General features: G+C 42.3%; 1 protein-coding gene and 1 long non-coding RNA gene across 4 annotated transcripts; both read left to right on the top strand.

Moving 5' to 3' along the window:
* The first annotated feature begins 68 nt into the window (after positions 1 to 68).
* TRIM38 (tripartite motif containing 38) lies at positions 69 to 12507 on the top strand. 3 transcript variants are annotated; one of them, XM_058555116.1, is made up of 8 exons: positions 69 to 255; positions 387 to 422; positions 1647 to 2199; positions 4515 to 4610; positions 6535 to 6765; positions 7752 to 7774; positions 7871 to 7983; positions 9134 to 12507. In XM_058555116.1, exons 3-8 carry the CDS (start codon positions 1789 to 1791, stop codon positions 9652 to 9654), a joined length of 1395 nt encoding a protein of 464 aa, XP_058411099.1. In that variant the 5' UTR covers positions 69 to 255; positions 387 to 422; positions 1647 to 1788; the 3' UTR covers positions 9655 to 12507. The 3 variants fall into 3 exon arrangements, with proteins under 3 accessions (XP_058411099.1, XP_058411101.1, XP_058411102.1); XM_058555118.1 differs by having other exon boundaries at positions 387 to 605; XM_058555119.1 differs by lacking the exon at positions 387 to 422.
* Positions 12508 to 14846: 2339 nt separating this feature from the next.
* LOC131414073 (uncharacterized) lies at positions 14847 to 23797 on the top strand. The gene is made up of 3 exons (XR_009222101.1): positions 14847 to 15340; positions 22259 to 22302; positions 23148 to 23797. It is a non-coding gene; the product is annotated as an uncharacterized LOC131414073 (long non-coding RNA).
* Positions 23798 to 24167: the final 370 nt, after the last annotated feature.

Genomic DNA, 24167 nt, shown 5'->3' with positions numbered 1-24167 from the left:
TTTTCCCTACTGTCTCCCCTCCCTTTCAGGACAAGTTGAGTGCAAAAAGGTAACAGTAATTTCACTAGTCTCCTCCTCGAATCCTACAGGGCCCCGCCTCCCGCAAGTAGTTTCACTTCTGATTTTAATCCACTCTGAGATCACTTCCTCCTCCAGGCAGCTCCGGAGGGACTAGCAGCGAATATGTGGCTGCCTGCTGTGTGGTGAAGGCAGCAGAAAAGGTCCTGGTCACGGTTTTCTTGGGGGAGGGATATGGTGAGTATATGGTCGTGGGTGACAGGGGGAGGGGGAGTATGTTTCCTGATAACAGAGCCTGCTCAAACTCTGAAAATGGTCGGAACTTTGCTTTATAGCTCTCACCCCCTGTTTGCTTTGTCTTTCACCAGACTCCATTCCAAATCTCATAAGATCCAGGATGTGAGGTGAGTGAAGGCCCAGGATAGGCACCCTGTGGCCTTGGAAGAGGGGAAGGCCTTCTCCCCAGGAGAGAGAAGCCTGGTGTATCCTTTGGAGAAATAACCTGTCAAGGAATAGAAGACTCCAAAATAAATTCTCTATGGCTCCAAGAGACTGGTCCTGGTTATTAGAGGGAAATAGGCTATCTGGTAACTTGAGCTGAATCCGTTTTTAGTTCTGGCACTGTTCAAAGGAAAGGTCACTCCTTAAACTTCCTCCTGCCTCCGCTCCCCTCCTTGACAAACTCCCAGGAGTGGAAAATGGGGAGCAAAGCTAGGTTCCCGAAGCAGCTGCAGCAGTGGGTGAAGGGCAGACTCCTTTGCTCCTTGTCACTCCTCTGTTGTCTCTGGTTGTCAGGTCCTCACTGGTGGACATGAGAGGGTCCAGCACTTGGGATCCCACAGAGACCCGACTTTCCCTATCTGCTTCCCACTTCCCCCACATCGTGGGTTCTGCAAACTCTGTGTGTTCCAGTCACCCTGAACTTCTTCTGGGAGACAAATCTTGGTCTAGAAGAGACAGCCACCTCCCTAGCTCGCCAGGAACTCTGCTCCCCAGGACCAACTCCTTAGCTTCTCAGCTCTCTTTCCAATTCTCCTTCCCTCAGGTCAGGGAGGGCAAAAAGGACAAACTGGTTCTTCTGGTTGATTGTTTACTTTCATTACCATCCTGGTTGGGTCTCCACTGAGACTTTATTAACTTTTTGTGGAGAGAGGGTAGAGAGAACCGGGAGTGGGGGTTCCGATAGAGTTGAATGTGATTGTGTCAATGGAATCCATCTTAGACCACCCAATTACCTAAGGGTTACTACCAGTTACAAAGAAATCATTCTGGCACTAATTATTCTTGATGTTCATTAGAGTAGAAATGAGTTTCACACTCCCTCATCGACTTCTGTCTCTTGCTGCAACTTTTGTGAGGAAGTCTGCCTTGCTTCTCTCTCTCTCTCAGCAAGGAAACTTTCTGCAGTGATGGAATGTTCTATATCTGGGCTATCATGTAGCCAGTAGCCACTTGTGGCTATTAAGCAACTTAAATATAGCTAGTGGAAGTGAGAAATTGAATTTTTAATTCTATTTAATTTTAATTAATTTAAATTCAAGTGGCCACATGTGATAGTCACTACCATATTTCACAACATAGCTACATTGTATGCATCTTCTAAATTCCAATCTGTTTCTTCTGTCTAGAGAGAAAATTTCCTGTGGAGGCCAGTGGCAGCCAGTGCATTGAACAGAAGCTTGGGTGAGGTGTATTTCCATCACTGTGGAAAAGTTCTGGTTGCTTCATCTCTGCCTCTAGATCCAGCGTCAGAGCTTTTCGGGAAAAGCCATGGCCTCATCCACTACCACTAAGAAGATGAGGGAGGAAGCCACCTGCTCCATCTGCCTGAACCTCATGGTTGAGCCGGTGAGCATCAGCTGTGGACACAGCTACTGCCACTCATGCATAGTGGGCTTCATTAAGAACCTACACCGCATGGAACCGTGGCTGGAGACGTTCTCCTGTCCTCAGTGTCGGGCTCCATTTCAAATGGCAAGCCTCAGGCCCAACAAGCAGCTGGGAAGCCTCATTGAAGCCATGAAGGAGATGGACCATGAAATGCCATGTGAGGAACACGGAGAGAAGCTCCACCTGTTCTGTGAAGACGAGGGCCAGCTCATTTGCTGGCGCTGTGAAAGGACACCACAGCACAAAGGGCACACCACAGGTCTTATTGAAGATGTATGCCAAGGCTACAAGGTGAGTGTGCAGGCCAGAGGCAAGTACCCAGTCTCATGCTGCTCCCTGAGATCTGAGATTATTTAGCCTGAAACCCCAGATTACAATCCTGAAATTCAGCTTTCATCATGTTATTCTTCTGAAAAACAGTTTATTATGGGTCCTCACTGAATCAAGTCCTAACTATCCATCCTGACCTTCAATGTGCTGGTCAGACTCTTGTCTCTATCCACTCTTGCTATGACGAACTTTTCTTTGCTCTAGAATGCAGTGTGCTCAAACCCACACCTGCATGTTTTATTGCTTCACACAGTGTATTTAATTTGAGAAACCACAATGGGCAAGACCATGTGAGAGTTTGAAAACACAGAGGACCAAGACACAACACCTTGTAGGTATCTTACAGTCTAGCACAGAAGACAAACCAGCAAAAAAGACAGCCTGGAATCCCCTGGTTTTGTGGTAGGGAGAGGGATCAGCGGATGGGGAGTGTTATCTGAGGAGCCTTCCCATAAGTGACTCCTGAAGACACTTAAAAATTAACCACATAGGAGTATGGAGAAAAAAGAGGGCATCCAAACAGAAGGGACCACATCTGCAAAGCCACAGCCATGGGACATTTCCTGACTCGCTGTGACCAGGTCAGGGATTGTGTGTAGGGAAAGGCAGGTGATGGCATGGGAAAGGAAGTTGGAGCCCAGAACCTTGGTATCAGCTCAGAGTCTAAATCCCAGCACGGAGTAGTACTGGCCACTGAGGGATTTTCATTTGCAGAGTGAAGGATCAGGTTGACATTGAAAAGAGCATTCTGGCACTGATAAAATAAAAGGAATATCAAGGTGTAAAATTCAGATTATTCCTGTCAGAAGGGGGGAAAGGATAATTTCAAGCAACATTTGGGAAGGGGAGTTGAAGGATTTGGAAAGGATTTGGTCGTGGAGGATGAAGCAGTGGGAGAGGTTTAGGGTAACTCCTAAGTTTCTCACTCAAAAGCATGCAAAGGAAGGCTGCGGTGGAATGAAAGAGTGGGCATAGTCCTGCTGCCTGAGTCCTTCTCCACCCTGCTTAGATTTGAGAAAAATGTTTTCCCCAGTGTGGGGCATCTTGTTCCCTCCCCCATGAGGCAGAAGTGGTCTTGTATTAAGGTTCTGGGTCCTCCATCAGGACATGTCAATACCGACCACCACTCAGCACATGGCAGGTTTTCTTTAAACTCCATGGAGCAGCTAATTACTGTAATGGGGATATTCTGATTGGAATTACTTTCCCACCAAGTAGTAAGAAAAGCAGCAGCACAGGGTAATGGTTATAAGCCTCAGGAGTCAGACTGCTTAGTTTGAAATCTTAGTTCTGCCACTTACTAGATGGGTAACTTCGAGCAAGTTATTTAATGTCTTAATGCCTTGGTTTCCCCATCTGTAAATGGGAATAATGGCAGTCCCCTCCCTCCCCAATATACATGCCCAGGAGGTTCTTATAAACTTTAAGGACATTAATATATATAAAGCTTAGAATTGTACTTGGCACATAGCAAGGGCAGTACAGTCTTCTCCTAACAAGTTTCATAGAGCCCTTTCTTGAGAGCGCTAGAGAATTAATGAATATACTTATTGGGCTTACAGAGGACAGGAGCCAATTCTCTCAGTATTGACCACAATTAGCAATTTGGTTCAGCTTAAAATTGCCTTTCCATGAAAATATGAGAAACTATTTTGAAAAATGACCTAAAAGCTTGATATGGATACTAAATCATTTTAGATCGGCTTTGTGATACCATCCTTCAAAAGATATCAGAGCTCCCTTCTTCATTAACTGTTTCTCATACTTCAGGTGGCATCCTGGTCTTTCCTTCCTGACTCATCATAATATATACAAAGTTCCATGTGTGCCAAACACTCTGGCATTGGTTATGTTTGATTCAGCAATTATTTTATAAAATCTTCCTTTAGAGTATTATCTTGTTCTGTGTGCAATATTTCCCTGGTAAGACTGTAGTGGTGGATACAGCTCAGGCTCTCGGTCAACAGATGAGGTTGGAATCACAGCTCAACCATCTACCAGTTTTAGCACCTTGGGCAAGTTATTTAACGCCTTCCTAAGCCTCAGTTTCTACAGCACAGAAATGATGTTAAAAATCCTACCAACTGCTCAGGGTTGCCAAGGGGATCAAATATGTTACTGCACATACAGGCCTCAGGATGCTTCCTGGAAAAGTATAAGGACTCAATAAATACTCAATGTTATTCTAATAGTCTTGGAGGGCTGGGATTCCCCTTAGATTCCTAATGAAGAGTTGTCAAATTAAATAGACTTTATTCGCCTGATTTCTCCTTCAGGAAAAGCTTCAGGAAGCTGTCACAAAATTGAGGGAACTGGAAGACGAATGTATGAATCTGAAGGTGTTCACAACAAAGCAAATAACTGAATGGAAAGTAAGAATTTTGGTTTATTGATCTCAAGCTATTTTCCATCTGAGAGCTTAGGCATAGGGGATGACTGGGCAAAGCACAACGATGGTTTATTCTCACTAAACCAGACTGAATAGATGAAACCCAACGAAGCAGCTATTATGTGTTTTTATGCCCCTGGTTGTCTACATCTATGACAATTTATCTCCAACTCTTGCCACCTTTTAATAGTAATTGGCTAGGATCGCCCAAACGTCAGTCCGGAGAAGCAGAATTGGTGTGCCTATTTACCTAGGGCCATCCTTGACCGGGTTTCAAATTTTAAATACCTCAAAGCACCTTCTTGGTTTGAAGTCCTCAACTTTATTGCGTTGGAACATTTACCACAGTGCAGAATGTGGCTCTCAGCCTTATATGTTCAGAAACCGACCTTTGTGAGCACCAAGAGAACAGAATCACTCCAGGTTGAGAATCATATTACTCAAGCTCATGAAGCTGATAAAGGAAATATATTTGATTTATAAGGAGGATCATAACTGTTGCAAGAACCTACACACTTGCAGCTATAGACTATGGGGTCTCTAATACTATTTCCATGGCTTACCAGCCTGCCCCTGATCAGAGATGCATTTCTTTGTGGAACTATTTGTGTAATCTATCAGCTTGTAGTCAAATCCTGCAGGCTGGTGAGCCATTATGCCTCTTTCAGGGGTCTCTTCCAACTTCTGCCCTGATCCTTTGTGTGCAGATATTGAACTTGAACTCTCAGAGGACACTCTTACTTTCCTCATTTCTGGGATTTTGGGCAATGGAGGGGATCTTGATTATAACTAATATATATGGAAACCATGTCAATGACCCTTCTTCCACATCACAATCATTGAAAAACTGCATGAATTGAGAAAGCGCTAATGGAAATTGCAATTCTATATCTCCCAAAATGAAAGCTGAGTCTCTCATAAGATATATCATTTGATTTCTGTCAGCCTTATACATAAGGATGATTAAGTGGACCCTGGGCTGGTGGATGAATATTTCTGTTAACTATTAGAAAAGCCTACTACCCACACCTCCTCCTGCCGAGAATCATGGACTCTCATACCAGCCTGGTTGTCTTAAAGATCAGTCTTGGTTATGTTCATTACAAGCTTTTGCTTCAAGAAATTCCTTCAGACTCAGAGATACCTTCTTATATCCCAAATAAAATCTCGTTTTTATCTTTGTAACTGATAAAGTGTTTGACCTTGGCCCTAGTTCCATAATTGAATTATCTAGTACCCCTGCCCCTCTTTTCTCCTGTATCTTGGCTGAAGAAGAAGGAAATGAATCAGGTGATCATAGAGAATCCTGACAACCTCTCTCACATCTGAGTGCCTGCCTCCCAGGCACGACTCTGCAGCAGGGAACTTGATTCTTCCTGCTTGAATGACTCAGGGGAAAATAATGTCACAGTAGCTGAACAAACTTTATTTTGTGTATGTGTGTGTGTTAAAATATACACGACATAAAATTTACCATTTTAACCATTTTTAAGTGTACAGTTCAGTGGCCTTATGTGCTTTTACATTATTGTGCAACCATCACCACTATCCATCTCCAGAACTTTTTCATCATCCCAAACTAAAACTCTGTACCTATTATACAACTCCTTCTTCTTTCCTTCTCCCAACTCCTGGTAACCACTATTCTGCTTTCTTTATGAATTTGACTATTCTAGGTAACTCATATAAGTGGAATAACACAATATTTGTCCTTTTGTTTCTGGCTTATTTCACTTAGCATAATGTCTTCAAGATTCATCCATGTTGTAGCATGTATCAGAATTCCATTCCTTTTTAAGGCTGAATTGTATTTCATTGTATCTAGATACAATATTTTGTTTATCAACTCATCCATTGTTGGATATTTGGTTTGTTTTCATCTTTTGAGCATACTCTCTTGACTCTAGGAGAAGATAAACATTCAGAGGCAAAAAATCCAGTCTGAATTTAAGAATCTCCAGAGCTTCCTGCGTGAGGAGGAGAAGGCTTACTTATGGATGCTAGAGAAAGAAAAAGAGCAGACTCTGAGGAGACTGAGAGACAATGAGGCCAATCTGGAACAGAAGAGCCATGAACTTGAGAGCCACATCCTGGAACTAGAGGCGAAATGTCAGGGCTCAGCCCAGAAATTGCTGCAGGTGAGGCTGTGTACTTGGAAGAATGAAAGAAGGTGCGTCTATTCCTGAGCTATTAAGAGAAGACTGGTGAGGAAGCATAGGAAGATTGGCAAGGCCTGCCTGGCACATTAACGTGTGGAATTTAAAATAATGTTTCTTTTAGATATACGTCAATATCTTCAGGGTGGCCTTCACTAGTCTATAGGGTGCCTTTATGTTCATCAGAAAAATACACGCCCTCTGGTGGCTATGGTGGGTTCCTTGGCCAAACAAAACCATGGAATAACTTTTACTACCATTTGCCCCTGGCCCACGTGCACAGAACCCTGACTGTCAAACTGTGTCCTGAAATACTCCTCCAGATGACTGGTGGGTGATAAAATGAGGCAGCCAAAATGAGTGATAACCTTTCTGCTGATTTGCTTGTAGAGCCCTTGCTCCAGAGCTCTTATGGGGCCTTCCTTCAATGCCTGGAGCTGTTTATTCTAGTTCCTACTAATAGAACTGGAGCTTACACTGTAAGGTTAAGAATGAAGCATGACTGCTCCACCACCATGTGTTACCTGCTGCCTACCTTAATGGCCCAGAGTCAGGCACTATGCATGGATTCACCACTAAGGACCTCTGTGATAAGGAATCTCTAATATGGGCTCACTCTGAAGGAAATTAGGTCACTGAAAATGAATCTTGTCAGAGGGAGCATGGGCAAACCTCCTGGTCCTCTTCCCCAAGCAGCCCACAGGCTAACGCAACTGCAGACACTACAGCTCTCCACAGGCCTCAGCAAGGAAGATAACAGACTCAGAGGTTGATAAACATCCTACCATGCTAAATATCCCAGGGGGCTGGGATGGGAATCATTCTATCTGGGTATCCATCAATATCGAAGGCTAAGGTCACTCTCTTTACATGTTTGGAAGGAGCATTTATAAAGAACAGCCCCATATGCCAAGCCCCATGAAATACTGATGTTCCCACACTCACTTTTTGTCTTTTTTTCTCTATAGGATGTGAAAGACACTTTGAGCAGGTAAGTCCTGTATGAAAGCAGGAGGGAAGGGGTATGGGTATATAGAGCTGACTGGAATGTCCCACTGAAGAAGTCTCTGGCCTCTGCTTATCCCAGGAGTTGGGCTGTGAAGCTGGAAACACCAGAGGCCATCTCTACGGAGGTTCATACTGTGTGCAATGTTTCTGAGCTTTACTTTGATGTGAAGAAAATGTTAAGGAGCTATCAAGGTATGTGATAACCAGTACGGTTATCTGTGCAGACAGTTCAAATTCCTGCTCTCCTATTTATTAGCTGGGTCACCCCAGGCAAATAACCCCCTCAGTTTCCCCAGCTAAAAAATAAAAATATTAACAGTTCTTACCTCACTGGATTGTCATGAAAAATAAATGCATCAACATGTGTAAAATGCTTAGGACAGTGTCTGGGACATAATGTTTGTTGTTAATATTTAGTCAACTCTCAAAGCAATGCAAGAAGGGTAGGTGAGTATTACGGACTGTGGTTCAAATAGTTTAGGGCCTTGACCCAGAAAATACAGATGGTAAATGTTAGAACCATATGAAAACAAAATTTTACCAATTCCAAGCCTGAGATTCCTGCTCCCTTGATTCTCTTAATCAGTGCTTCCTGTAGTTCCATAATCCCTTATTCACAATTACAAATTTCAAAGCTCTGAAAACTGAAAGTTTTTTCATAACTTGTTTGGCTGCAAAATCAGACCTAACTTGAAGTGATTTGGTGATTGTATTAATTATCTATTGCTGCGAACAAATTTAATGGCTTAAAACAACACACAGTTATCTCACAGGTTTTGTGAGTCAGAAATCTGGGGACAGCTTAACTGGGTTCTCTGCTTAGGGTCTCACAAGGCCACAATTAATGTGTTGGCCAGGCTGTGTTCTCATCTGGAGGATAGACTGGGGAAGAATCCACTTCCAAGCTCACTCTCATTGTTGGCAGAATTCACTTCTTTTTGGTTATAGGACTTAGGGCCCTGGCTTCTGGCTGGCTGTTGGCTGGAGGCTGCCTTCAGCTTCTAGAAGCCACCCCTCAGCTCCTTGCACATAGGCCTCCCAACATGGCCAACTATTTCTTTAAGGTGAGCTCAGGAGAGAGAGAGTCTCTAGAGCATGTCTGCCAGCAAGATGGAGTCTTATAGAATGAAATTTAATCATAGGAATCATATATATATACACACACACACACCATATACCAGGAATTTTACTAAGCACTAAGCATACATCAGCTCAGAGAATGACTTGCCTAAGCTCACACAGCTAGTAAGAAACAATGCTTGGATTTGAACACAAGCTGGTTTTATTTAAAATAAATTGTCTGGGCACCAGAAAACATGTTTGTTTGTTTGTTTGTTTTCAGTCAGCGTGACTCTGGATCCAGATACAGCTCATCATGAACTAATTCTGTCTGAGGATCGGAGACAAGTGACTCGTGGAGGCCCCCAGGAGAAGCCTGACACTTCAAGGAGATTTAGTGCCTTACCCTGTATCCTGGGCTGTGAGGGCTTCACCTCAGGAAGACATTACTTTGAAGTGGATGTGGGAGAAGGAACTGGATGGGATTTAGGAGTTTGTGAGGAAAATGTGCAGAGGGACATTTGCATGATGCAGATTTCTCAGTCTGGATTCTGGGCCATCAGGCTGTGCAAAAAGAAAGGCTATGTGGCCCTTACCTCTCCCTCAACTTCCCTGCATCTGAAAGAGCGGCCCCTGGTTGTGGGGGTTTTTCTTGACTATGAGGCCGGAGTTGTATCCTTTTACAACATGACTACTGGCTCCCACATCTTCACCTTCCCAAAGGCCTCCTTCTCTGATACTCTCCGGCCCTATTTCCAGGTTTATCAATATTCTCCTTTGTTCCTGCCTCCCCCAAATGAGTAAGGAAAGGAGCAAAGTCTCCTTCTTGGTTTAACTAACATAGAGAATATAATGTAAATCCTGTGAGGGCAGAAATTTGGTCTGTTTTCTTCATTGTTATTTCCCAGTACCTAAAACAGTGCTAGGCTTTTAGTGAAGACTTAATAAATCTGAATTGAATTAATGGATATAAAGACTGTAAAAATACCACAGATGGTCGGCCTGAGCTGGAGGAAAGATAATAGCAATGATCATACATTTCCCTCTCCATCCCTCTTCAATGGGTTCAGAGCTTTGATTTCCAAGAGTCCTTGGGTGACCAGCAGGGTGACCCAGAGGTCAGGAAGTCTGAGTTCTTCCAGTTTGATGCCATTTGAACTCATGGGTGGAGAGTAAGGGAAAGCTGCAATTGTCTCTGCCAACTGAAAAAAAGAGCAGGAAAATCAAAATAGCAGTGACTCTTCTAACCACTATGTTGATTAATAATCTGAGCTTCAACCCTGGATGACATAGTAAGTGCAGATGGCAACCAGATCTAGTGAGCTCTGCCTGGGCAGTAACTAAGTAAAGTGTGAGAGGAGAATTAAAAGTGGCTTACAGTGAGATGCTTCAAATGGGGAGGAGATTAATAATAAACATGAATTTTGATGGGGAACTCAGTACTGGAAAAGAATTTGGTATCTTTCAGGTACTAGAGCCAGCTATCTTGAAATATTTTAACATCTCAGTGAATAGTTATTGCTGGAATGATTGTTGGCAGTCTTTATTATGAATAAGATATGATCAAATAGGCCTTACCTATACACAGATTTATTTTGAAAAGTACATTCCACGTCAAACCTAAGTTATAGCTGAGTTGGCTAATGGTAGGACCATGGTGACATTAGCTGAAACACCAACATTAATGATGACCAAAGAATGTCACAAAATCGCTAAATGCCTAGTAGGTTAGTGATTTCTTTTGTGAGTTGCCCAGTGTATCCTCCTAATCTATTCCTGTTCTTGTTGTTGTTTGTGTTTTTTGCTTGCTTGAGGAAACTAGAGTTACTGTTCTGTGTGTGAGACCATATATTATGCTCAAAACTAGTTGATCAACTTTCAAAGAATTAGATTCCAATAAATTAAACCCTTCTAAATATGTTGAAATATCTGATGATGCAGAATGCCCTGTAGGGCTCCAATGTTCACAATAACAAACTTAAGGTTATTAGTTATTAGTGTTTTCTACTCACAGCTATAGGAATGGGAATGTACTATGGTCCCTTGAGCTCCTCCTTGTTCACCAGTACATGAACTTTGGCAACTCTATCTTGCTAAAATTCTGAGCAAGATTCATCAGAGAGCTGCAGGGAGTACGTGACTGGGGCTCCCACTCCCACCCAGCCCAGTGTCTCACAAATCCAGTCTGGGTAACTCCCTTACCAGTGAGTGGGGCCTTTGGGCAGCATCGGGTACATAGTTAGCCAGAAATATAGTGCCCCTTCCTCATACCTTCTTGACACTCCCTCCCACTGGAATTTCATGTAGGGTCAGGTACATATAGTATATGGGACTCTGTGGTGTAGGACCAGAGACACAGACAGGGCACAGCAGGAAGGATAGAAGGATAGCAATTGAGGGAGGCAGAGGAACATAAATAGACCAACTGACACAGAAAGCCTCTGTTCTCAGGCAAAGTCCAAACCACTTACCATAGCCTAGAAGGCAAATTCTAGCCCCACAGACCTCGCCTTCCTGGATTAATACAGATCTTCCTTTACTTACGATGGGGTTATGTCCCAATAAACCCATGTTAAGTTGAAAACATTTTAAGTCGAAAACGCATTTAACATACCTAACTTACTGAACAGCTTAGCTTAGCCTCACCTACCTTAAACGTGCTCAGAACACTTACATAAGCCTACACTTGGGCAAAGTCATCGAACACAAAGCCTATTTTATGATAAATTGTTGAATATCTCACGTTATGTATTGAATCCTGTACCACAAGTGAAAAACAGAATGGTTGTCTGGGTACAGAATTGTTGTCAATGTATCGGTTGTTTATCCTCGTGATCGTGTGCCTGGCGGGGCTGCAGCTCCACGCAGCTGCCCAGCATCACTAGAGAGTATCATAAGCATATAGCCAGCCCGAGAAAGGAGCAACATTCAAAATTACAAGTACAGTTTCTACTGAATGCCTACCGCTTTCCCACCAGTCTAAACGCAAAAAATCCTAAATCGAACCATCGTAAATCGGGATCTGTTTGTAATCTGCTCTCCCTGTTTCTCATCTTCCATATACAGTGGCCTTCTCTTTGGTTCTAGACAATGCCAAGGTCATTTTGGCCAAGGGCCTTTGAGCATGCTGTGTTCTAGGTTCAGAGCAGTCTTTTTCCTGTCCTCTTTTTCTGAAGTTGGGTGAGCTCATTCTGATCACCAGCTGGGCAGACAGGAAGTGTAGGGAGGATTAACATCCCAGGAGGGAACCTTCAGAGTAGAACTGGAGTGGGTGGATAAAGGCTCCAGCCAAATGACCTTCAAAGGAACAATTCTGAGACCCATTTTACAGAGTGCCTCAGAGGACATCCAGTGATATGGAAACCAAGTGCTTACAGTGGTAACTAGGCCAGGAATGCACCCATTACTGCCTTTCCACCTTCCGTCTGTCTCCCTGTTCTAGCACCCCTGCATCCTCAGCTCACATCCTAGTAACCATCTCCACCCACATCCGGTCTGAGCTCAACTTTTCAGAGATAGTACCACTGCCACCTCCCCGTCTCTTGTCCTCTTTCTATATGTAAATATGAAAATAGATATAAATATCTAACGATTAAATTAATAGCTATTTATTATTAGACTGTAAAATATAGTAAATTATACTCCCAGTTCTAAGAAATAAACACCTCTACTGTGGTGGTAAATCATCTTCTCCATATGTATGTTCAATCTTGCATTTTTTTTCTCAGTGTGAGCTTTTCTCTGCGGCGTTAAAAATTATTTTAATATGTGCTTTTAAATGACTGCAGCAATCTCATAATGACTCATATACATTCAAGTTGTTTCTTGCAATTATAACTAATGTTCAAACGAACATCATTGTATATAACTAGGTATTCACCCTTCTTGTTTTTCTTCAGGGTGGGTTTTTGAAAGCAAATTCCTGAGTCACAGCATATGAACATTGTTGATATATTCTTGTCTCTCTCCTCCCCCTCTCCCCACTTCCTCCACCCCCTCTTCTGCCTCCATAGCTCTGGCTGTCATCCCAACCCCTCCAGGAGCTGAGAACCGCAGAGGGCTTTGATAACCGTGGGCTGGGAGGTCAGATGGGAAAATCTTTCTGAGGATGTGAGAGTGGAGAATGTTGCAGTTTGGAGGTGAAAACATCACTGGAGCCTAGACCCCTTCATTAATCTCCACTTCTGTTTCCTCTTGTAAGAAATGGAGGAATACAAAAACGAAAAAGGGTGGGGGGTAGCAGGGGAGAGGACAAGGAGCTGGATGCATCTGGGATTTTGCTCAGAACCAAGGGTTACTGCTCCTAAAGGACAAGCCAAGTTGTCGCTGTTGTAGAAGACTATTTCACGGCCACGCGCTGAGCATGTGTCAGTCAATTTTTGATGAGTATCACACCACCCCCAAACTTGGTGCTGCTACCCTTTATTCTGCTTACAATTCTGTAGGTCAGCTGGTGGCTCTTGTAGTCAGGGCTGAGTCAGCTGAACTCTGCTGTGCCTTCTCACCTGTCTATATCAACGGGAGAGTCAGCTGGCACCGGGTGATCTGGGGGATCTCACCTACAAGTCTGGCAGTTTGCAGGCTGTTGACAGGGTGCCTCATCCCCCAGCAGTGGAGCTCAGCCTCTTTCACTTGGTTGTCTCAGGGTTATAAGAGAATCAAGAGGGGGACAAGTTGCAATGCACCAGGCTCTTCAAGCATCTGTTTAGGTCACATTTGTTAAATCACTTGGCCAAGCCCAGATTCAAGGGATAGAGAAATAAATTCCACCTGCTGATGGGAGGAGCTGCAAAGTCACAGTGCAAAATGGGGTGCAAACAGAAATGGGATGAGATGAATTTAGGGCAATTTTTGCAATCTATCATAAAAAACTTGCTGCTTAAAGTCTCTACATCTAAATTAAGGGAGGGACAGAGCTTTAGAGACATTCTGAGTCCCTAACCCGCAGCAGATTCAGCCCCAGTTTCTCCTCAGAGACAAGGTCTGAGTTGTCAGTCCCATCAATAATTCCTCTCTTTGCCCACACAAAGCAGTTTCATATATAGGCCCTGCTAAAGAGGAATTCTTGGGCCACTATCACTTAATCTTTGTGAGAGCCTGGATAATTCAATCCCTTCTCTGGGCCTCCATTGCTCCAGACAAGTATTAATTCAATTTTAGAGATGACAAAGAAAGCATTCATTACCGTGTGTGCGACTCGGCCTAGATCAGTGGTTCTCGACCCTTGCAGCACATTCTCGTCATCGGGAGAGCTTTTTAATATCATACTGATGCCTGGCCTGCTCTAGAAAAATTTAAAAGGATTGTGAGTGAGACGGGGGTCCAGACAGAGGGTTGACAGTCTGAGGTTCTGGAGTGACACTGGAGGAGCCTCTCCTCCAGGTTTCACTTTTCTGGCCTTAACCAATTCCATGCCCACACCCCACACGAGCCGCAGAAAGACTTCACCGAGAGCGCGCGCGCGCGCACGCACGCGCGCACGCGCACAGATCCACACGCGCCCCTCACAGAGCATCCCCCCTTCCCCTCTTGATGCGGGTACTGGGGGCATTCAAGGTCTCACTCCCACTCAGGCCTCTGACCTTGGGCCACCTGCGGCGGGGAGACGCACAGACTACGTGTGACCCCCGCTGGAGCAGGGCGGGCACAGCCTCCCCTTCCGTATCCGCGAGCCCTAGGGTCGGGGGATGGAGTCCAGCCCTCTGCGGGATCTGAGAACTGGCGGGGGCTGTTCTATGAGGATGTGGGGGAATTTAAGTTACCCTTTTCCTGTCATTTCCCTGTCATTGTCGGTGGCGTATTTCAGGAAACAGGTTAAAGTTCTGAAAGGACACGGTCAAGAGTTTACTTCTTTTAAAGATCTTTTTCATGTTTTGTTAGCCCGTAAGAACAACCCACGTCTCCTCATTTGTGATTCTCCCATCCGAAATTTGGTTATTTATGAGACGCGCGCGCAGAAAGCAGCAAGGGCGCAGACGCAGAGGCTGCGAAGGGGAAGGGGATTGGTTGGGTCGCGGCGGCAGTCCAGACTCCACAGCGGAGGAGACCTGCGAGACCGCGCGAGACTGGCTTCCGGCGTGAGCGGCGCGGCGAACACCCCTCCTAGCCGCGGCCAGAGCCTCGCAAGCCGCGGGGGCCCCGCCCACAATCCTGGCCCCGCCCCCGGCCTCTGCGGGCACGCCACCCCTCTGCAGCCTCCACGGGCCCCGCGCCGGCCCCCCCACGTGGCTTGTTCTCTGGCGGCTCTGATTGGCCAGCTCCCGTCGCGCAGACCCTGCGTCCTTTCACCTGCTGGGTCGCTGCGCTGCCCTCACCGAGCGAGGGTCTGAGGCCGGAATGCAGGACCATGAGGGTTTTCCGATCGCTCTCCGCTGATGTTTTTCTCGTTTCCCGCTGAGGGCGAGAGCTCTGGGAAAGGAGCTGAACCTGGTGGAATCTTCAGGTGATGAAGATGGAGACTTCAGGTCTGAGTCGGCCGGAAAGAAAAGAGGTGAGTCCAGTAAAGAGACCCTCCCTCACCCACGTTGGGTGGGAGGAGAGCGGGACCGGGAAATGGAGCGGGGTGAGGAGCCCGGGAGGGCGGGGCGAGGCTGGGGCGGAGCCGGAGAACCGCTGACCTCCTGGCCTTGTAGCTGTGGTCTGCAGTTACTGGCTTTCCTGTGAAAGACTTCAATGGAAAAGTACAAAAAGTAATGTAAACCTGCATATCCAACCACCTGATTTTTAAAAGTTAACATTTGACTGTATTTGCTTCAGACTGTGTTTAGAGAAATAAAAAGTAGCGAGTTAAACTGAAGGAAGAATTCACCCCCCTTCCCCCGTAGAGGCAGCCACGCTTCTGGAGATGGGCTGTATTCTTCCAGTACCTGTTTTTATTAAAAATATTAAAAAGTACTTTCTCAAATATTAGATACAGTATGACATCATTTAAAAGAGTTTTTAAGGACGGGCAAAGCAATATCAAGTGCTGTCTTGCTGCACTGACCTTTCGCATTTAACCTTTTGTTACTTGCTTTTTTTCCCACGTGGTATTGATTTCGTTTACTTATATAGATATATGCAGTTGAGTCCGTTTCATTTAAGAATAAATCATGTATTCCTGTGTTCCTCTATTGATAAACATTTAGATTGTATATTTCTACAAAGTGGATATTGGAGTTGGCAGGCTCTGCCACTGTGATCTCATGCTGTTTCTAAGATGTTTTTAAGACCCTTCCGTGTTGCTGTGTCTAACTTATTTAAATAGTAATGACTGCAGAGGACTTCTCTGGGGTGTGCATCTCTCCACCTCCCCACTGTAACTTTTCACCCTCCCAGTGAAGGACTTCCAAATTCCAACAGTTACTAAGTGTTGCCAGGTACTCTTGCGAGTGGCTTCAGCGTCTAGAATTCTGCACCAAAACTTGAGAGTTTTTATATCCTGTGTCCTCGATAACCCTTGGCATTATCTACATTTCTATTTGTGCCAGTCAAATAGGGAGTTAGTTCAGGGCTAATCTTCCTCAAAAAAAAAAAAAAGAAAGAAAAAAAAAATAGGGAGTAACATGGTATCTCGTTTTATTTGTCCGTTTGGAGGACTAATGAGTTTATAAGTCTCTTTAGATAATTGTTAGCATTTCAGTTTTCTCATCTGTATACTGCCAGATGATATGCTTTGTCGATTTTTCTGAGTCAGTTAACATTCTTTTGTTGATTTTTTCAGATGTTGATATAGTCTAGCTATTAGTCTTTTGTTGGTTCTTGATATTTTAAATGTCTTCGCACAAATATCTTATGTTAACTTTGTCCTGGATCCTTAATCGAACAGAAAGCTTTAATCAAAATGATTAATTGTGGCCTTATGGCTTGTGCCTGTGGGATTTACTTTAAGTTCTTCCCTACCACTAGTTTGCAGAATGGTCTCTTTTATTTTTCGTTTTGTTTTTTGTTTTACAAACTTTAGAGTTTACTTTACACTTTTAGGCACTTAATTCATTTGGATTCCGCCTTTGTAGGTGATGGTAGGTTGGGATGCAGTTTCTGTCATTCAGTGAGCTAGTTTTCCCCCCACCATCTTCAGTCTGTCTTTCCCCATTGATATGCTCTGCCTCCTTTTCGTATGTTCAATCCCTGTATCCACCCGCGGCTATCTCTGAGCTCTCTGTTATCTTCCTATGTTCTCTTAGGTTTTTTTTTGCTGAAGAAGATTGGCCCTGGGCTAACATTCATGCTCATCTTCCTCTACTTTATACGTGGGGCGGCTGCCACAGCATGGCTTGATAAGCAGTGCGTATGTCCTCGCCTGGGATCCGAACCCGTGAATCTTGGGCTACCAAAGCAGAGCGAACGAACTTACCTATTACACCACCTGGCTGGCCCCTATGTTCTCTTAGTTCTTTTTATTACTGTGACATTGTCATCTGGGAGGGCTGATCCCCCTTTTATCCTATATTTTGGAGTTAATTTCGTCTGTGGGCCTTTTCCTTCTGTGTAAATGTTAGAGTGTTTTTATTCTGAAAAACAGTTCCACTGCAATTTTGTTCCGGATTGCAACAAATACAGATTTTTCTCCATTTTAAAAATTTCACGACTATCTTTTTTTTTTTCTCCTGTTGGTAATTTTTGCCAGAGGTCTCTTTTACTAATTTTAAAAGAACTGGCTTTTGGTTTTGTTAATCTCTTCTATTTGTTATTGTTTGTCTTATCACTGATTTCTACCTTAATCTTTATCATTTCTTTCCTTCTGCTTTTGCTCAGTTTTTCACCTTCCTAAAATGAATGATTAGCTCACTTAATTTTAACTTTTCATGTTTCCTGGTGATATATTTAGAGCAGAATTTCTTCTAGATATCGTTTGAGCTGAGTCCTGCAAATTTCGACTATCTCCCTTCACTCAGAGAGATTTTTTTCCTTTTAATTTGTTAATGTGAATTACATTAATAATTATTCTAATATTAAACCATCTCACTTGTAGCTTTCATGATAGAATAATATGTTTGTATATGTGTACTCATACACGTAACATAGAAGTATGAAGTTATACAAATACCTAATTACTTTGTAACATTAATTGTTTGCTGATTTGGTTGGTTTTTCTAGGTAACTAATCGTCCCTTACCACCCCCCCACCCCCCCATTGAGAAATAGTTCCCTCCCCTCTTCATTCTTGGAGATATTCCTCTTTCCTCCCAAATACTCCAGTTTCTAGTATGGCTAAGGAGGTTTCAGTCTACCTCGAGAGACAGAAAGAACACATGCAAATAAATTATTTTGAGAACACTTAAAAATTATTTGAAGTAAACACAGGACACATACAGAGCACTCAGTAAATGTTGGTATTTATTATTATCATTAAAAATGATTAGTTGTAAATTATCTCACAGTGGTACTTAGTGCCTGAAGAGGCTTTCAGAGCATGGTGTGGTAAGGGACCAAAGGGGGCTTCACAGGGAAGGGGATACAGATGTGGTTCTTGAACAAAAAACTGATAGAGCTTTTTAAAAACAGGGTATAAAACCATTCTTATAAAACATATTCTTTATAAAAAAATGGAAAAAGTAACAATTTAAAAGAAAACAAGTCACCTTAATCCCCCATAGACAACCCGTTTTTATCACTTGCTGTACATTATGTTTTTGATAAAATTTTCAAATAGTTATATTAAAACGAGTTCATATTTTTTAACTGCTGCTTAGCTGTCTTTTATGAATATAACTAACATTTTGTTTATTTGTTCTTTTGGTGATGGACATTTAGATGTTTTGTATCTTTTTCTCTCTTGCAAACAATGCTGCAGCTTACATTCTAGTGCACATCTCTGTGTGTATGTATAAGAATTTTTCCAGGGTGTATACCAAGAAGGAAATTGTTGGGTGTGAGGGAATGCACACTGCTGATTGGACTTCAGACTGCCAACTTGCTGTCCAGAGTGTGCTTTTTTTTCTCTACATCCCTGCCATTGTGGGGGTGAAATGGTATCTCACTGTTGTTTTAATTTGCATTTCCTTGGCTTTTGCAAGTTATTGGCCATTTTGTAGTTTCCTCTTCTGCCATTTGTCTGTTGGTATATCTTTGCCCAGTATTGTTTCGGGTTTTCTTTTACTGATTGATTTTTAAGAGGTCTTTCTGTTTTTTGGATTCTAATCCTTGGTGATATGAGAACAGTTAGTTTCTACAAGTGTATTGTTTGTCCCTTAACTGTGATTAGAATGGCTCTATTGTATAGGAAATATTAATTTTGGATGGTTCAAATTCAATAGTATATTTCTTAATTATTTTTCTGTCTGATTTAAGAAATTCTGCCCTTTCCTGAGGTCATAAATATTCTCATTTTCTTCTAAAATTTTAAAAGATTTTCCTATCTATATCTTCATTAGACCTGGATTTTTTTGTGAATGATGTGGGGTAGAGCTATAATTTTCTTTTGATTCCCTATGAAAGCCAATTACTTAGCCTGAGTTCTTAGCCTGTCTACACCAACTTTCAGTGCTACTTCTACTGTATTGTATGCATGGTACTGTTTCTAGGCTTTCTCTTTTATTATACTGATTTCCTCATTTATTTCTGAAGCAAGGCTATTCTCTGTTGGGAAAATAAAACAGTTCTGCCAACCAGAGATCCCTTTAAGTCCTCATAACCGCCCCATCAGCAGGGAGGGCTGATGTGGCATAGTTAGAGATAGGACATATCACTATGGCATAACCCAGGATTTGGGTAGTAGTGTCCTTACACCCGGTTGTTCAGCTACTTAACAGGAGCCTTAATGAGACCGGGTAGGTAGAGTTGGTGGTCTCATTTGTGTGGAAGCCCAGTGTGTGTGTGTAAGGGGTCGTGGCGGGGTTGGTGAAGGGAGAATCCAGAAATGGCCTATTCTCCGGATTTTCCCATTCAGCTATTCCAGTATGTGGACTTGTACTATTAAGTGTTGATTTTTTTTTTTGGTTTTGTTTGTTTGTAAACAATATCTTCTTTAGAAATTAAAGTGTCCACTAAAGCTTAACATATAATATCTTTATATCCCCATATGATTGAGCTTATCTGATAGCTTTTTGGTGACAAATTAGGTGACAAATTAGCTTTTTGGTGATAGCTTTTTGGTGATAAATTAGGACAATATGAAGCAACCAGAATGGTGAAACACGGAAGGTTCAAGGGTGGCCTTGGTTAGAGAGAGTAGCTTTCAAAAGCATGAGCTAAAATAAAATTTAGAAGTTTTGTTATTTTAATTAATCATGGCATTATTTCTCCCCTTTAATTTCCATAATTATGAGTTGATTATAGTGTTCTTTAATTTTTACTAGGCTTGTTATCCTGATAATAACTGTAACCGTCCCCATTCTAGCCAATAATATATTTAATAAAAAATCAACTTTATTGAGGAATAATTTATGCACAATAAAATGTACCTGTTTCAATTATACGATTCAATATTATTTTATATACCCATGTAGTTACCACCATAATCAAGCTACAGAACATTTCCATCAACCTAGATAGTTCCTTGTGCCCCTTTGTACACAACCCCTTGTGCCCCAGACCCTATACCCTTGGACCTAGGCAGCCACTGATCTGCTTTCTGTTGTTACACCTTATTTTCCCATTTCGTATGAATAGAGTTTATATCATATGCATTCTTAATTTATTAGAATTATTATTATTAATCGAGGTTTATTTTCCTCGATATATTTTTGAGATTCATCCATGTCATTGCATATGTCAGTAGCTTGTTCCCTTTTATTGCTGACTAGTATTCCATTATATAGATATATTACAATCCATTTTTCCATTCACCTGTTGATAGACATTTGGGTTGTTCTTAATTTATAGCATTGTGAAAAAAGCTGATATAAACACTTGCATACAAATCATGGTGTGGACATGTTTTCATTTCTCTTGGGTGGAATCACTGGGCTGTATAAATGTTTGTTTAATTTTATAAAAAGCAGCTGAAATGTTTTCCAAAGTGGTTGTAACATTGTCCACTTCCATCCACAATATATGAGAGTACGGGTTCCTCCACACCCTTGCTAACACTGGCGCAATGTTTTTAACTTTAAGCATTCTATTAGGTGTGAAGTAGTATCTCTTTGTGGTTTTGATTTGCATTTCCCTAATAACTAATAATGTTTAGCATCTTTTCATGCACATCTTTTGTGAAATATCTGTTGAAAACTTTTACTTTTTTTGCTTGTTTGTCTTATTATTGAGTTGTAAGTTTCTTTATATTTTCTGGGTACAAGTCCTTTTTCATATATATATTATAAATATTTTCTCTCAGTCTGTGGTTTCTCTTTTTATTGTCTTAACTGATTTTTGAAGGAGAGAACTTATTTACTTTTGATGAAGTACAATCTGTCATTTTATCATTTATGGTTCATGGTTTTTGTGTCTTTTTAAGAAATCTTTGCCTATCCTAAAGTATTGAGGATTTTCTTTTATGTTTTCTTTTAGAAGTCTTGTAATATTAGTTTTTACATTTAAGTCTGTGATATATATATATATATGGTTTTTATATATGTTTTTTATGTTATATATATTTATATGTTATATTTATATGTTTTATATGTTATATATTTATATATGTTTTTATATATATATATATATTTTTTTTTTTTTGGTGAGGACTATCAGCCCTGAGCTAACATCCATTGCCAGTTGCCAATCCTACTCTTTTTGCTGAGGAAGATTAGCCCTGAGCCAATAGCCGTGCCCATCCTCCTCTATTTTGTATATGGGACACCACCACAGCATGGCCTGATGAGCGGTCCATAGGTCGATGCCCGGGATCAGAACTCGCGAAACCCAGGCCACCAAAGCAGAGCCTGCGAACTTAACCACTACGCCACTGGGCCAATCCCCTGTGATACATTTTGAGTTAATTTTTGTGTGGGATTTGAAATTGTTCCCCCCCCCCCCCCGCAAGGATATCTAGTTGCTTGAGAACCATTTGTTGAAAAGACTGTTTTTTCCCTATTGAATAGCCTTGGGCCTTTGTCAAAATCAATTTACCATAGATGTATAGGTCTATTTCTGAGTACAGGTCTATTTCTGAGTACTCTCTTCTGTTCCACTGATCTTTCTATCCATCCTTATACCAATACATACTGATGTACTGTCTTGATTGGTATAGCTTTTTAATGAAGTCTTGAAATTGGATAGTATAAGTTCTCGGACTTTTTTCTTCTTTTAAAGATTGCTTTGGCTATCTCTGGTCCTTGACATTTCCATGTAAATTTAGAATCAGTTTCCAATTTCTACCAAAAAAAAAAAAAAAAACAAGCCAGCTGTATTTCTTATTGGGATTGTATTAAATTCTCTCCAAATTGATACAATTTGTATACAAATTGTATCAATTTGGAGAGAATTGACATCTTGAGACAATTTTAAGCCTTGCAATCCATGAATATAGTATGTCTCTCCATTTATTTAGGTCTTACTGAATTGACTTCAAAGAAGAATAAGGGAACTTGTAAGGTAATTGAAATATTCTGTATCTTGGTTAGGGTGGTGGTAACATGGGAATATATGTTTGTTAAAACTCATCAAGCTGTACGTTTAAATTCTGTGTGGGGCCGGCCCTGTGGCATAGCAGTTAAGTGCACGCACTCTGCTGCTGGCAGCCCGGGTTCAGATCCTGGGTGCGCACCGATGCACCGCTTGTCAGGCTATGCCCTGGCAGCGTCCCACATAAAGTGGAGGAAGATGGGCACAGATGTTAGCCCAGGGCTGGTCTTCCTCAGCAAAAACAGAGGAGGATTGGCATGGATGTTAGCTCAGGGCTGATCTTCCTTGCAAAAAAAAAAAAATAATAATAATAAATTCTGTGTAGTTTACTATATATAAGGGACTTCAATGAAATTGATCTAAAAAGGAAAAATTACCTCAGTTATTATATTTCTTTTCTTTCATTGACATGATTCATAATTATCAGAATCATCTGATTTGTGCATCATTTTATCAGTCGGTTCTGTGCTCAAGAAGCTGCACTGGTTCATTTTTGTCTTAATATCCCCCACACCAACCCAATGCAAGAATAAATGCTGTCTCCTGTGACCTGGCAGGAAGGGGGAGACAGGCCAGGGCCAGGCATAGTGATAGTCAGCAAAGCACCTGGGTCAGAGACTATTACATGTTCACTATAATCCCTTTTCTCTTCCTTGTGGAATCGAAGTTAGACTCCTGCTAAGCCATACTTGTCAGTGTGTGGTTGAGTGACTGAGTTCTGGTTTGTAGAAGGTGGGCAGAAGTGATGTGTACCCTTCCAAACTTGCCCCATAACACCTACCACTGACAATACTCCATGACTTTTTTCTCTTTAGACTCCTGGATTAGAGACCATCCACAGGGCATCCTTGGGAGCCATGACCTGAAGGTGGACAAGCCACAGGATGGAAGGAGCTGCATCCCTGAGTCACCACTGAAGAACAGTCACCCCCAATGGATTTGGAGAGAAATCTTTTCTAATATCCACCTTTAAGTCCCAGTTGTAATCCACTTCTTTCATTCTCCCAGTGCTCAGTGCGGTTTAGAGGAAATTCTAGATTCTCGTAATATCTTGGTCATGGATGATAAGGAAAGGGCCTTTACATACATGTGAGGCAAAGTGGATCAGGACGAGCAGAGCAGAGTGAGAGCGGTAAGGCTCCACAGGGTAAGGAAGGCCCGGCAGGAGAGCAGAGCAGTGGTGCAGAGGCAGGCAGCTGAGGGAGGTGGGCAGTGCCGTCAGGATGAGGCCTCTGGGTGTGTCAGCATCCAGTGGAGACTGGCAGAGCTATATAGACAAACTGATAAAAAGCTCTACCTACTGCAGTCACAAAGGCTCAGGCTCAAAATGATGGATACATTAGGGATTAACATCTCCATTTTATTGACAAGGAAATTAAGTTTTACGGAGATTAGAATGTTTGTCTTTGTAGCTAGTAGAGTGCTTAGTTCGCAGTAGATGCACAATAAATATTTGTTGAATGAATGGCCTAAGACTTTTAATACTTAAGCCTTCTACCAAAGATTGAGAATTTACCTATTTGGTGGTATATAGAGGGGTATGGTAATGGTACCCAGGACACACATGTTGTGGTTGGGTACAGTGTTTTAAAAAGTTTGAATGTTAGTGTGCTCTCTGGTGTTCCCTAGGCCCTACCACTCCCTATAGCCTTATAACTCACCCCATTCACCCAGTGATGTCATCCATCTGTCTCCTGTGGGCTTCAGTTGTGTGAAATCCCTTCCCACACTTTCCTGTTCACAAGTCACCTTTTAAATAGAGCTGATCCCTAATCCTATTGTTTTGCCCTCTCCCATCTTCCTGCTGTTGCCTTCTCATCCTCTCCCTGCCATTA

The sequence above is a fragment of the Diceros bicornis genome, chromosome 14 (assembly GCF_020826845.1).
Source record: "Diceros bicornis minor isolate mBicDic1 chromosome 14, mDicBic1.mat.cur, whole genome shotgun sequence".
Lineage (NCBI taxonomy): Eukaryota > Metazoa > Chordata > Mammalia > Perissodactyla > Rhinocerotidae > Diceros > Diceros bicornis.
The sequence above is the reverse complement of the archived record's forward strand: the minus strand, read 5'-3'. Positions and strand labels throughout refer to the sequence as shown.